Genomic DNA, 12,008 nt, shown 5'->3' with positions numbered 1-12,008 from the left:
AGAAAAAAAGACAATATACCAGAGCATGCGCATAAATAGCAAATGTAGACCATATAGCCAACCACCAAAGAATTGCTATGAATAATGAAGAAGAAATTATTTTTGGCAATGCTGTCTAAGAGGCAATCCTTTTCATAGAACACGGAAAGCACTTTTCTGCACATTCAGTTTTTGGGTGGGATAAAATAACTTCCTTACTTACTTATTGCAGTGTTTACCTCTTCATTTCCGTTCCCTCTCAATGCCATGAACAGAAAGCTTCACAGTTTAATACAAGCAGTTTGATATTTCCAGTGTCAAATTAGCTGCATAGTCTGCTTTGGCCTACTGTTACTCTGGATGTCCAATTTATTCCTGGGGCTGCTGTAACTAGATCATGAAATGATAGAATAATTTTGAAATATAATTTTTTAAATAAAGTAAGCATTTCTTAATGAGCAAACAGTAGTAGAATGAAGATAGGAAAGGACCCATTGGGGCAAGAGAAAGACTATAGGAATTACAGTAGTCCCTCACCTATCGCTGGTGTTACGTTCTAGACCCGGCCGCGATAGGTGAAATCCGCGATGGGGAATTTATCGACTCCGGATGCCTGGAGGCGAGCAACGGCCGGCTAATCTTCCCCTCCCCTACTACTTACTCTGCGCCTGAGGAAAAGAAGGGGAGGGGGGGCAAAAGAATCGCCGCCCCCGAGCATTCCCGACCCACTGCTATTCTTTGCAGCAGTTCGGCCAAACGTTGTCTTTTTTGCCTTGCCCCGGCTGGAAAGTCCCTGGTGAGCTGCCCCGGCTGGTTCTTTTTCTCTCTCTCTCTTTTCTTTTCTTTTTTTCCCCCTCCACCCGCCCAGCACTTCCTCTCCCGCCCTCAAGCCCAGTCTGGAAATCCCCGCCGCGTCGCGTTCCTTTCTTTGCTCGCGCTCGCTCATTCGCGCGCTGCCAGGAGCTCTTTCTACAACCCCAAGCACACCGCTGCCGCCGCCAACCACTAAGCGCGCCTCCAAAGACTGCCTTCTCAGCACTGGCGAGGCAGGTTGAACGAGGGGACTGGCCTCCGCCGGAGCTCAGTCCCCGCCCAGCTCATCATTCGCCCAGCTGGTTGGCTTGTCCTGCCCTTCCAAACTTCTAAGCGCCGTATCTGTGCCAACGCTGACTTCAAAACCCGCGATGAAGTGAAGCCATGGTGGGTGAAGCGCGATATAACGAGGGACTACTGTATTAAAATAAGTACTGATAGAAACAAACTTAGTTTTGCATTCTTACTGGGACCATCAAAATTATCCTAATGTTTTAAAGTCTCTCTTAAACTTTTTGTTTAGCAACAGGCTTATGCAGAGGGAACCAAAATCATCTACTATATTTGTGACAAAAGGCAATGTTAGCGATGAAGATTACCAGTTGATCTTTTAAAGATAATGTTCCCATAAATTCAATGAAATAAAGATCATTAAGTTCATAATATCCAACATATTTCAGTTGATTCCTGATGATGTGTCCAAGAAAAAGAGAGACAGTCAGTGGAAGTAATGACGTCTAAAATTGTTAGATTTACTAACTTTCTGACCTCAGTAAGACATGATTTTTATGGGCAAGATCTAATGTTACCACTCTGCCCCCTTATTTTTCTAATTGATACTTATGTTGCATTGCCAAAACAGCATGTAAAGTAAACACACTGTTAGCTCCATCTATCCACCAGACTCCAGAGGCTCTGGTCATTTACATTAATGACCAATTAACATTTATCAATTGCTACCATCGCACAGAATCTTCTAAGTAAGTTGTGCAGATTACATTTTAAATTCAAATACAACATGAATAGTTACGGGAATAATATTAAGCTTTTGTCTGGTAAATACAATCCTGCTATTTAATAGAGTTTAAATGAAGAACATTTCTATATGGGACCAATTCCATTCCCTAATTATACCGAGTTGTTTGAAGCCAACTATGACACTTGCTGACTTACTTTAACACAATTATTCTGGTGATTTTAAGATTTAGGATTTAATTGGATTTGTATGCCACCCCTCTCCGAGGACTCGGGGCGGCTCACAGCATATACAGAAAACAGTAATAAACAATCCAATTAATAATACATTAAAAAACAATCCTTAAAACAATGATCACCATGAATTTATTAGCACATTCCACCAATTAGCAGAAGAGCACGAAGTAAATTGTTATACAGTGGAACCCCGACATAAGAGCTGCTCTACTTAAGAGCAACTCGAGATAAGAGCTGGGAGGGGAGAGATATTTTTGTTCTACTTACAAGCCCAAATTCGAGATACAAGCGCCAAGGAGCTGTCTCCTGAAGCCAAATGCTAACTTCCACGTTCGGCTTCAGGAGACTGCTGCGAAGCGGCGCGCGTGTTTTAAAAGGTTGCAGCCGGCCTGGGGGGCTCGGGGGGGTGCTTGCAGCTTTCTTTCTTGCTCTTTTTCTTTCTCTCTTTTACCTTCCCTTCCTCTATTTCTTCTTTTCTTTCTCCTTCCCACCTTCTTCCCTCCCTCCCTCCCTTCACTCATTCCTCTCTTACTCTCCCCTTTCATAAGTTTCCTTGCTTCCTTCCTCTGTTCCTGTCCCTTCCCCCTTTCTTTCTTTCTTTCTTGCTCTTTTTCTTTCTCTCTTTTACCTTCCCTTCCTCTATTTCTTCTTTTCTTTCTCCTTCCCACCTTCTTCCCTCCCTCCCTCCCTTCACTCATTCCTCTCTTACTCTCCCCTTTCATAAGTTTCCTTGCTTCCTTCCTCTGTTCCTGTCCCTTCCCTCTTTCCTTCCTTCCTTCCCACCCTCCGTCCATTCATTCACCCATTCCTCTCTTGATCGCTTAAAGCCGGTCCCTGGTGCAAAAAGGGTTGGGGACCTCTGTCCTACAGGATTGGGTGGCAGAGAAGTTGAACATATGTAAATTTAAAAGTTTAAGAAAGTTTACAAGTTAAGTGAAAGAAACTTCATTATTCATTTATATGTACATGTACATTTCTTCATTAAAAACATGTCTTTCTGCATAATTTAGACTAACTTTGTGAGTTTTTTGAGGGCTGGAACCAATTAAAATTATTTACATTAATTCCTATGGGGAAAAGTCGTTCGAGATAAGAGCTGCTCGACTTAAGAGCCCAGGTCCGGAACGAATTAAACTCGTATCTCGAGGTACCACTGTATATCTCCTGCCACAAGAGTAAAATGCCATAACAAAGGGTGGGACCATTAATATCATCCAATCCTCCACCCACATTTTCAGAAGCGGTGGGCTCATCCGGGGCTCATCCACAAGTCTTGGCAAAATAAATACAAAACAAACCAATACATTCATTGAACTAGAAATGCCTTGCCTTTCGTAAGCTTCTTAAAACCCACCTCTGTCAGGCATGGGGGAATTGAGATATTCCCTTCCCCCTAGGCTTATAAAATTAATGCATGGTATGTCTGTATGTATGATTGGTTCCTTAAATTGGTTTTTTTTAAATTACTGTACTTTTAATATTAGATTTGTTTATATTGTCTTTTTACTGTGGTTAGCCGCCCTGAGTCTGCGGAGAGGGGCAGCATACAAATCTAATAAATATATAATTAAGCAAGCAAGCAAGCAAGCAAGCAAGCAAGCAAGCAAGCAAGCAAGCAAGCAAGCAAGCAAGCAAGCAAGCAAGCAAGCAAGCAAACAAACAAACAAACAAACAAACAAATAAATAGTCAATCCAGTCTGAATATCCATGTTGGGAAGGAAAACATATGTGAATGCCATTACTTATTTACATGTTTTTCACCTACAGGTGCAACTAGAGTACTTTAGCACATTCACTGGCATTTTGGCATAATCTGCAATTAGCAGTGGATGCTGCTTCAATTCAGTCCCAGACGTGACTGTCATTTATGTGAACGGACAGTTTTGGAGCTATTTCTGGACTGCACAAAGATGATATAGAGCAGTGATGGCGAACCTTTTTTCCCCTCGGGTGCTGAAACAATGTGCGCATGCACTATTGTGCATGCACGAGTGCCCACACTCATCATTCAATACCTTGGGAGGGTGAAAACAGCTTCCCCTACCCTCTGGAGACAGGAAATGGCCTCTTTCCCAACTTCTGGTGAGCCCAGTAGGCTCGTGTTTCACCCTCCCCAGGCTCCAAAGGCTTCCATGGAGCCAGGAGAAGGTAAAACACCCTCTCTGGAAGCCGAAAATGCCCTCACAGAGCCTCTGTGCAAGCCAGAAATCATCTGGCCAGCACACACATGCACGTTGGAACTGAACTAGGGTTACGGCTCGGATTCCAGCAGATATGACTCTGCGTGCCACCTGTGCCATCACTGATATAGAGAATTCCCCACTGTTTTCCTCCCTTGCAAATTTCACATCTCCCTGTGCAGAAATTACTTTGTTTAAAACATGGTCACAATTTAAAGATTAACTGGCAAAATCAACATAGATATTTTAAAGTGCACTTCAAATTTCATTCCACAGATGGAGCTGCTACAAAATTAATAGTAAAATTATCCACTTCATTGAAAATAAAGGGGGAAACAACTAATAGTGACTTTCTTATATACATTACACTCAAAGTAGGACTATTATTCTGTCCAAGGGCTTCAAGATATTGTTGCCTCTTCAAGGCAATTAATCTTCCTGTTCCCCATGGCTAAATGCCTGATCACATTATAAAAGAGAACCAATATCATTTACCAGCAACGTTCAGCTCATCTTTCCTTCCCTGCTTCTCTTGAAATCTAATCTATGAGAAGTTAGCAGAAAGATTGTAAGTTATTTTCTGCCGATGAGTGAAAATCGCTTGGACAAGTATTTTTTAAGAAATGTATCCTTTGTAAAATTGCAGTACACTACAGGTATTTTGTGGAAATTAGAATGGTTTTGTGAAATAGAATTGTTGTAACACTGGAAAAGCAAATTAAAAATCTCAAATGTGCTTAATAGATTGACCACCAATTCAACTTAAATACAATTAAACCAGTTTTGAATAAACCTACTCAAAATTAGGAAGTAAAATGTGAAAATGGTGAACCCCAATTCTCAGATTAGTTTTCATTTTTTATAACAAATGTAGAGAAAGAGGGAGAAAATTGTCAGAACTTAGATAATTTAGGTCTCATATTGAAATCATAGAGGTGTCTTGCTATTAACTTAGTCAGCTAGTAGCAAGAGTGATTTTAATTCTTCCCAGTCTCTTTTTATTGGTATATGCAGCTTCTGAAATCATTTTTTAACATTTCTCCAGCCAGTGCTTTTCCATCAGGGGTAGGTTCTAACTTATCTCGCCGTCGATTCACTTCCTCCCGCATGCACAGTGCAAAAAACCAAGCTTCTGCACATGCACAAAAGTAAAAAACAGCTTCTGCACATTTGCAGAAGCCAAAAACAAGGTGGCACCACCTATGCCACCAAGAGAGACGGTTTGGGGGCATGGCCAACCAGCGATCTCTCCCGGTTCGGTGTGTAGGGGGAAATTCCTGCTACCAGTTCAAACCAGGAGCAACCCACCTCTGTTTTCTATAGCAATTTTTTATAAGTATGGGAGACGCAAACTGGCATATTTGTCATTCAGGGAGAGGATCTGTAGATGCTTTATCTGAAATCCTTTATCTGAATCTATTTATCATGCTTGTGATGGTGAAAGTCTTTGGAGAGGGGCGGCATACAAAAATAAAATAAAATAATAAAAATAAATAAAAATAAAATAAAATAAAATAAAATAAATAAAATAAAATAAAAAGTCTTTTTGGGGCAGTAGTCTGAGTTTTAACACTTACAAAGTAGTTAGTTGCAACATGGTCTTTTCAATTTTGGAAAAAAACCTCTGCTCCCATTACATTATTCCCAATAGAGATGGGTAAGATCTCATTTTATTTTCTTTAAAGATTGATCAAACATTGCAATTTCTTCAGAAGGAATGAATAAATTTGGGAGAAAATGCAACTAGATTTATCTATTTTCACCAGAGAGCCAAATACCTGCCACAGAAGCTTTTGGTTATCCCCCAGGCTACATTATAAATTCAAAACACTGTAACAGATCCACTCAAAGGTCATGTAGAAACTAGCAAAGTTTTCATACTGTTTCAATACTGTTTGTTTTACCGATCCGTTTAGTGTGAGATAGTCTTCCGTAAAGGATATTACCTGCCTAATCCTAGAGCCCTCATTTGTAATAAAGAACAGAAACATTCAAGGCAACAAATGCCTTCATGAAGTTAAGCTTGCTGAAGAATGACTTAGTGGTTCAGTCTGTTGGCATCAAATCCTAAGATGAAATAAGTCTCATGTCCCTTGAAAAAAAAGCCATTAAAAAAAACCCCTCTAGGCATTCCAGACAGCAAGCACAGTGACTACATGTGTTTCCTTACAGAACACTCTGATCTCCCACACTGGCATAGCTAGAGTTCAGATCCCAGATGGGGAATTATTGTAGCGGATTGAGTTTCCAACTCCCAAGCACATGGTCTTGAAGTTTTTCTTCAACTTGGCTTGAGGGAAGGGTAGCCATGCTTTCCAATTTGCCTGCAATGCAGCACACATAATTAAGGAAGACATGCTCTGGGTAAAGGAGATGGTAAATTTGGGGGAGCTATAAAAGGTTATCTTGCCCCACCTTAAGCTTTGGTAATTACACTCTTTTTCTAGCCATTCGAAAAATGGCTTTAATTGTAAGATATTAGAAGGGAATTACGTCTGCCTAAAGAATCTGGTCTGCATACAAAATATTATGCGGGTTTTGAATAGCTTAAAAACAAGGACCACTGTCTTCCCAGTATGCTTCAAGGAAATTAAACAAAGCCAACCTAATTACTTTAATGTAAATAACCTTTTGTACACACATATAGTAACCTGTGTTATATAGACAGTAAGAAATAATGTGCCAAAGAAATTAGCGGTACAAGGGAAGAAAAAAGTACCATAAATCTTGTTTACACAAAACCATTTTTGTTGCAAACCATCCTTGTTTCTGCCCCATCCATGTACCGCTTCATACTCTATGCCGCTTAAAATTCAGACTGTTTATCTTGGTCTTTATGAGGATCTTACCAATTCCTCTTCATCTTGACTCATTCGTCTTTCATGCATTTAACTTAGTTTTTTATTTATACTTTACTATCTTAATACAAACCTCCTTGAGTCATGTAAAATTTTTCATATACATGCATAAACTTACAAATACTGAGATTCAATCTTCATTAATTCTCCCTATAAGATCTTAATAGAGTTTACTCCTATTGATCACTGATTTTTGTATTCAGTTCACTTGCATTGAGCACACATTCACACTTCAAAAGACCCGTTGTACCTACCTGAACGGTCTTCTCGATGCACTGGAAGGAGAGTCCAACATGGGTAATGTACCAATCCTATTGGTAGAAACTGAGTTATAATTAGCATAATGATAGCTACCGCCCCCTTACTGCTCCCATGAGCCCCAGTTTTAAAAACGAAAAACAATGTAAGAGGATAACTAACTTTTATTAATACAACGAATTTCAAACTTCCCATCTCCGACGTCTCTGAACTTCAACTAGTCGGGTGGGTTTGGACTCTCCTTCCAGTGCATCGAGAAGACCGTTCAGGTAGGTACAACGGGTCTTCTCCACTGCATCTGGAAGGAGAGTCCAACATGGGATATACCAAAGATTTACTGCCCATGGGAGGGAGAAGGTCTTGACTGGGACGTTGGAGATGCACACACTTTCTGTAGCACACGTCTACCAAACACTGCCTCAGCAGACGCAAATGAGTCCAACTTGTAGTGCTTAATAAATGTCGTAGGTGCCGCCCAAGTAGCAGCTCTGCAAATGTCTTCTATTGAGGCCTGTGTCGTCCAGGCCGCCGATGTGGCCACACTCCTGGTTGAATGAGCTGTTAGGCCCGGCGGGGGGTCGTGACCTCCCGCACTGTAGGCTTCCAGAATGCAGTCCTTTAGCCAACGGCTTATCGATTTAGAAGATAGTCCAAGTCCCATTCTGTGTTGAGCAAACGAAACAAACAAAGTCTCAGACTTCCTGAATGCTGCAGTTCTCCTGATATAAATCTTTAGAGCACGTCTTACATCAATTTTATGCCATCTTAATTCCAATGGATGGCTTCCATGCGTGCAGAGGTCAGGCAATATAAGTTCCTGTTTCCTGTGGAACAAAGTGTTCACCTTGGGAATGAATGACGGATCCAGGTGGAGTACCACTCTATCTGGATAGAAGATACATAAATCTGGTCTCACAGAGAGGGCTGAAATCTCTGACACTCTGCGTGCCGAAGTAATCGCTACTAAGGCTGTTTTCAAGGAGAGGAGCCTAAGCGGAATCGATCTCAGAGGCTCAAATGGTGGTTTTGTCAAGGCCTTAAGTACTATCGATAGGTCCCATGAAGGAAATCTCCGTACCGGTGGTGTATGTGAATTTGAGGCTCCACGTATAAAATCTCTGACCCACGAATGATGGGCTAGTGAACGAGACTCCGGTATCTGAATCATGGTGGAGAGTGCTGCCACCTGTCTCCTTAACGTGTTAGGAGCCAGTCCCCGGTCTATTCCTGCCTGCAGGAATTCCAACACCGTAATCACCGATGCCTCCTTGGGGTTCTTGCCCTCCTTGTCACAAAAGGTGCAAAAGGCAGCCCACGTGGCCTGGTATATCCTGGAGGTCGAGGGACGTCGAGCAGCCTGAATTGTATCGATGACCTTCTCCGGCAGATCTTGATGCTTTAATCTGTGCCTTTCAAGTGCCAGACGGTTAGTTGTAGCCACTGGGGATCCGGGTGTAGCAGGTTCCCTTGGCTGAGGGTGATGATGTTGTCTGGCATCCTCCATGGTGGAGCTACTGACAGAGCCATCAGGTCGGCGAACCACGGCCGGCGTGGCCAGTGTGGTGCCACCATCAGAACCTCTGCCCTTTCCTGGAGAATTTTCTCTATGACCCTTGGTATCAGGTTTACTGGAGGAAATGCATACAGCAGTCCTGTCGGCCAGGCTGACCGCAAGGCGTTGACCCCTTCTGTCCCCGGTTCCGGAAAACGTGAATAGAACCTTCGGGTCTGCATATTCCGGTGGGTGGCGAACAGATCTACAGCTGGAGTCCCAAACCTGTGCGATATCTGTTGGAAGAGCGCTGGGTCCAGCCTCCATTCTGTCGGGTCTAATGTAGTCCTGCTGAGCCAGTCTGCCTGGGTGTTGTTGGTCCCGGCAATGTGCTCTGCGGATAAGGACGCTAGGTGAAGTTCGGCCCAATCGAACAGATTTGCCGTCTCGTCCATGAGGCGACACGACCTCGTGTCCCCTTGGTGATTCAAATGGGCTCTGGTCGCCACATTGTCTCTAAGCACTAGTATGTGTTTGTTCTGGACAATAGAGCGGAAAGCCTGAAGAGCCAGAAAGACCGCTCTGAGTTCGAGGAAGTTGATGTTTATAGGTGTCAATTCCTCTGCTGACCATGTGCCCTGCGCCATGTGGGGGCCGATGTGAGCTCCCCAACCGTAAAGGCTGGCGTCTGTAGTGAGAATCATCTTGTCCTCCGTCTGAAAGGAAGAACCTCTGAGTATTGCGGGCGATGTCCACCATCTCAGGGAAACCTTGACGTGTCGTGGTATTTGTGTTCGCTGATGGGAGTGGCTCACCTTGGTCCTTTGTGCTGGCAGTAAAAACCACTGTAGGGCCCGGATGTGGTGTCTGGCCCAGGGTACAATCCCTATAGCCGAGACCAGGGTTCCCAAAACCTTTGACAACAGTGACATGGGGACCTGTCTGTGTTTGTTGAGCTCGGCTATCAAACGTTGTATATTCGCTATCCTCTCTGGGGAGAGGGAGACTGAGCCCGACAAGGTGTCTATGATGGCTCCCAGGTGTAAAAGCCTGGTACTGGGGACCAATTGACTCTTTTCTAGATTGATGGTAAAGCCATGAGCTTCCAATGTCCGTATAGTTTGGTTTAAGTCCTGTCTCGCCTGCGTTGGCGACCTGGACAGTATGATGATGTCGTCCAGATACGCCATCAGTCTGATGGATTGAGAGCGCAGGTGTGCCGTCAGGGCATCCAGGAGCTTGGTAAAAGTCCGTGGGGCTGACGAAAGGCCGAATGGCATGGCCTTGTATTGGTAGTGTGTTCCCTCTGAACAAAAACGGAGGTATTTCCGGTGCGATGTGTGTATGGGAATGTGCAGGTATGCCTCTTTCAGGTCGATGGACGTTAACAGATCCTGTGATCTGATTGGGGCCAAGATAGTTTGAAGCGAATGCATGTGGAATCGACTGTATTTTATGAAAAGATTGAGTTGCTTTAGGTTGAGAATCAACCTGCAACCTCCTGAAGCCTTGGGAACAATGAAAATCCTTGAGTAGAATCCTTTTCCCTCCTCCTGAGGCGGTACCGGCTCGATGGCTTGAATCTCCAGCAAATGAGCAATTTCGTTTTGTAGTTGCTGCTTGTCTTGCGGCTTTCGGACCTTTGGGCAGTGTATAAATTGGTTAGGGGGTTGGCCTACAAACTCCAGGCGTAGACCCCCTGACACCGTAGCTTGGACCCATTGGTCTGAGGTGGTGGTGTACCAGGAGGCGTTGAAGTGCTGGAGCTTCCCGCCGAGTGGCAACTGGGTGGCAGAGTCACTTAGAGTGGCGGAAGCCTCTCTGGGTGTTCCCCCGAAAGGGCCGCCTCGAGCCCTGGTAGCCCCTGGGTCGGTCTTGGAATGACCCCCGGTCGCTTCTGAAGGTTTGGTTTGAGAACTGACCTTGCATGTACGACCTTTGGCCCTGATCCGCCCCTGTGGTGCTATCCCAGCGGGGCGTTTGGTGCCTTGTATATGGCGCTGATCTCCGGTCCTGCCACCTGCCTGTTCTGGGGAGGACCTTCCTCTTGTCCTTGTCCTCAATGAGGACCTTGTCCAATATATCCCCAAAGAGCATAGAGCCTTGAAATGGGGCTGACGCCAGTCTCCATTTGGACTTCAGATCGGCTGGCCAGTGTCGAAGCCACAGGAGGCGGCGTGCTGCAAGTGTGGTAGCCATGCCTCTGCTGGAAAATTTAGCCGCGTGCAATGTGGCATCTGCGGAAAATTCCGCCGCAGCTCGTAGTTTAGCCAGGTCCTGACGTAGCCTTCCATCCTCCGGTCCCAGGCAAGATTGCATCTCCTGTATCCACCGGAGAGAAGCTCTATTGATAAAGGATGCAGCCGCTGCTGCTCGAAATCCCCAGCTCGCCATCTGGTGTGCCTTTTTTAGGAGTATCTCCGCCTTCCGGTCCTCTGGTTTCAAGCTTTCCCCTGTTTCAGAGGGCACCAGGGCGCTGGAGACCAAGGTCACGACCGGTTGGTCTATGGGTGGAAACTCGAGGAGTTTCTCCACCTCCTCGTCGAACGTGTAGAAGCGACGTTACAGATTGGATGGACCTTGAGCCGCAGCTGGGTATTGCCAAGGGCGCTTGACTCCCTGCAGGAAAATATTTGATGCCGGGAAATGTTCTCACTCGGGCTGGGGTTCCTGAAGCAAGGCATCTGGGGTCTTGTCTGCATCTTCTGTTGTCTTAGTTGTACCTGGTAGGTTCATCACCTGTTTAGCCTTAAACAACAGAGTCCTGAACAGTGTTGGCTTAAACAGGCCTACCGGTTGAGGTTGCTCGGGAGTTTTTTCTTCCTCAGAGAGGTCATACTCCCTGTCGCTGTCCTCTCCCATGAGTGGCTCCTCTGATAAGGACCCCAGGCCCAAGGGGGGCGGTGCTCACCAGATCTGCCCAGTTGTTGCTTGAGAAGGTTGCTGGCCATATTTATTGGCCCCAGCCGCCATGCCTTGAGAATAAACGTTGGCAATAAGATCCTGCAAGTCAGGTGGCATATCCTGCCAGGTGCTTGTCTGTGCCCTCAGTCCAGCCGCTGTGGGCGTGAACGTGGCAGCTGGGCCCTGGGAACTTCTTCTAGCATAGCTAGCTGACTCAGGTCTACTCCATGAAGGGCCTGGAGAGGACATGGTGCGTGGTAACACCGGTGAATGTCTGTCAGGTGACCAGTCCTCCTCAGAAAACCCAAAGGC

The 12,008-nt window shown here is 44.9% G+C and overlaps 1 protein-coding gene across 9 annotated transcripts in view; it reads right to left on the bottom strand.

Annotated features, from left to right (window-relative positions):
- Window positions 1–12,008, bottom strand: part of FGGY (FGGY carbohydrate kinase domain containing) — a 239,001-nt gene that overhangs the window by 38,836 nt on the left and 188,157 nt on the right. Inside the window, exon 15 of one of the 9 annotated variants that reach the window (XM_070746022.1) lies at window positions 330–369. The exons of the other annotated variants lie outside the window; for them this stretch is intronic. Within the exon in view, the coding sequence (XP_070602123.1) occupies window positions 349–369 (21 nt within the window). The 3' untranslated portion in view covers window positions 330–348. Of the gene's footprint in view, window positions 1–329; window positions 370–12,008 lie in introns of those variants that run through there. 9 annotated transcript variants of the gene reach the window in all.

This window comes from Erythrolamprus reginae, chromosome 3 (genome assembly GCF_031021105.1).
Source record: "Erythrolamprus reginae isolate rEryReg1 chromosome 3, rEryReg1.hap1, whole genome shotgun sequence".
NCBI classification, from domain to species: Eukaryota; Metazoa; Chordata; class Lepidosauria; order Squamata; family Dipsadidae; genus Erythrolamprus; species Erythrolamprus reginae.
This window is presented reverse-complemented; position numbering and strand designations above follow the sequence as displayed.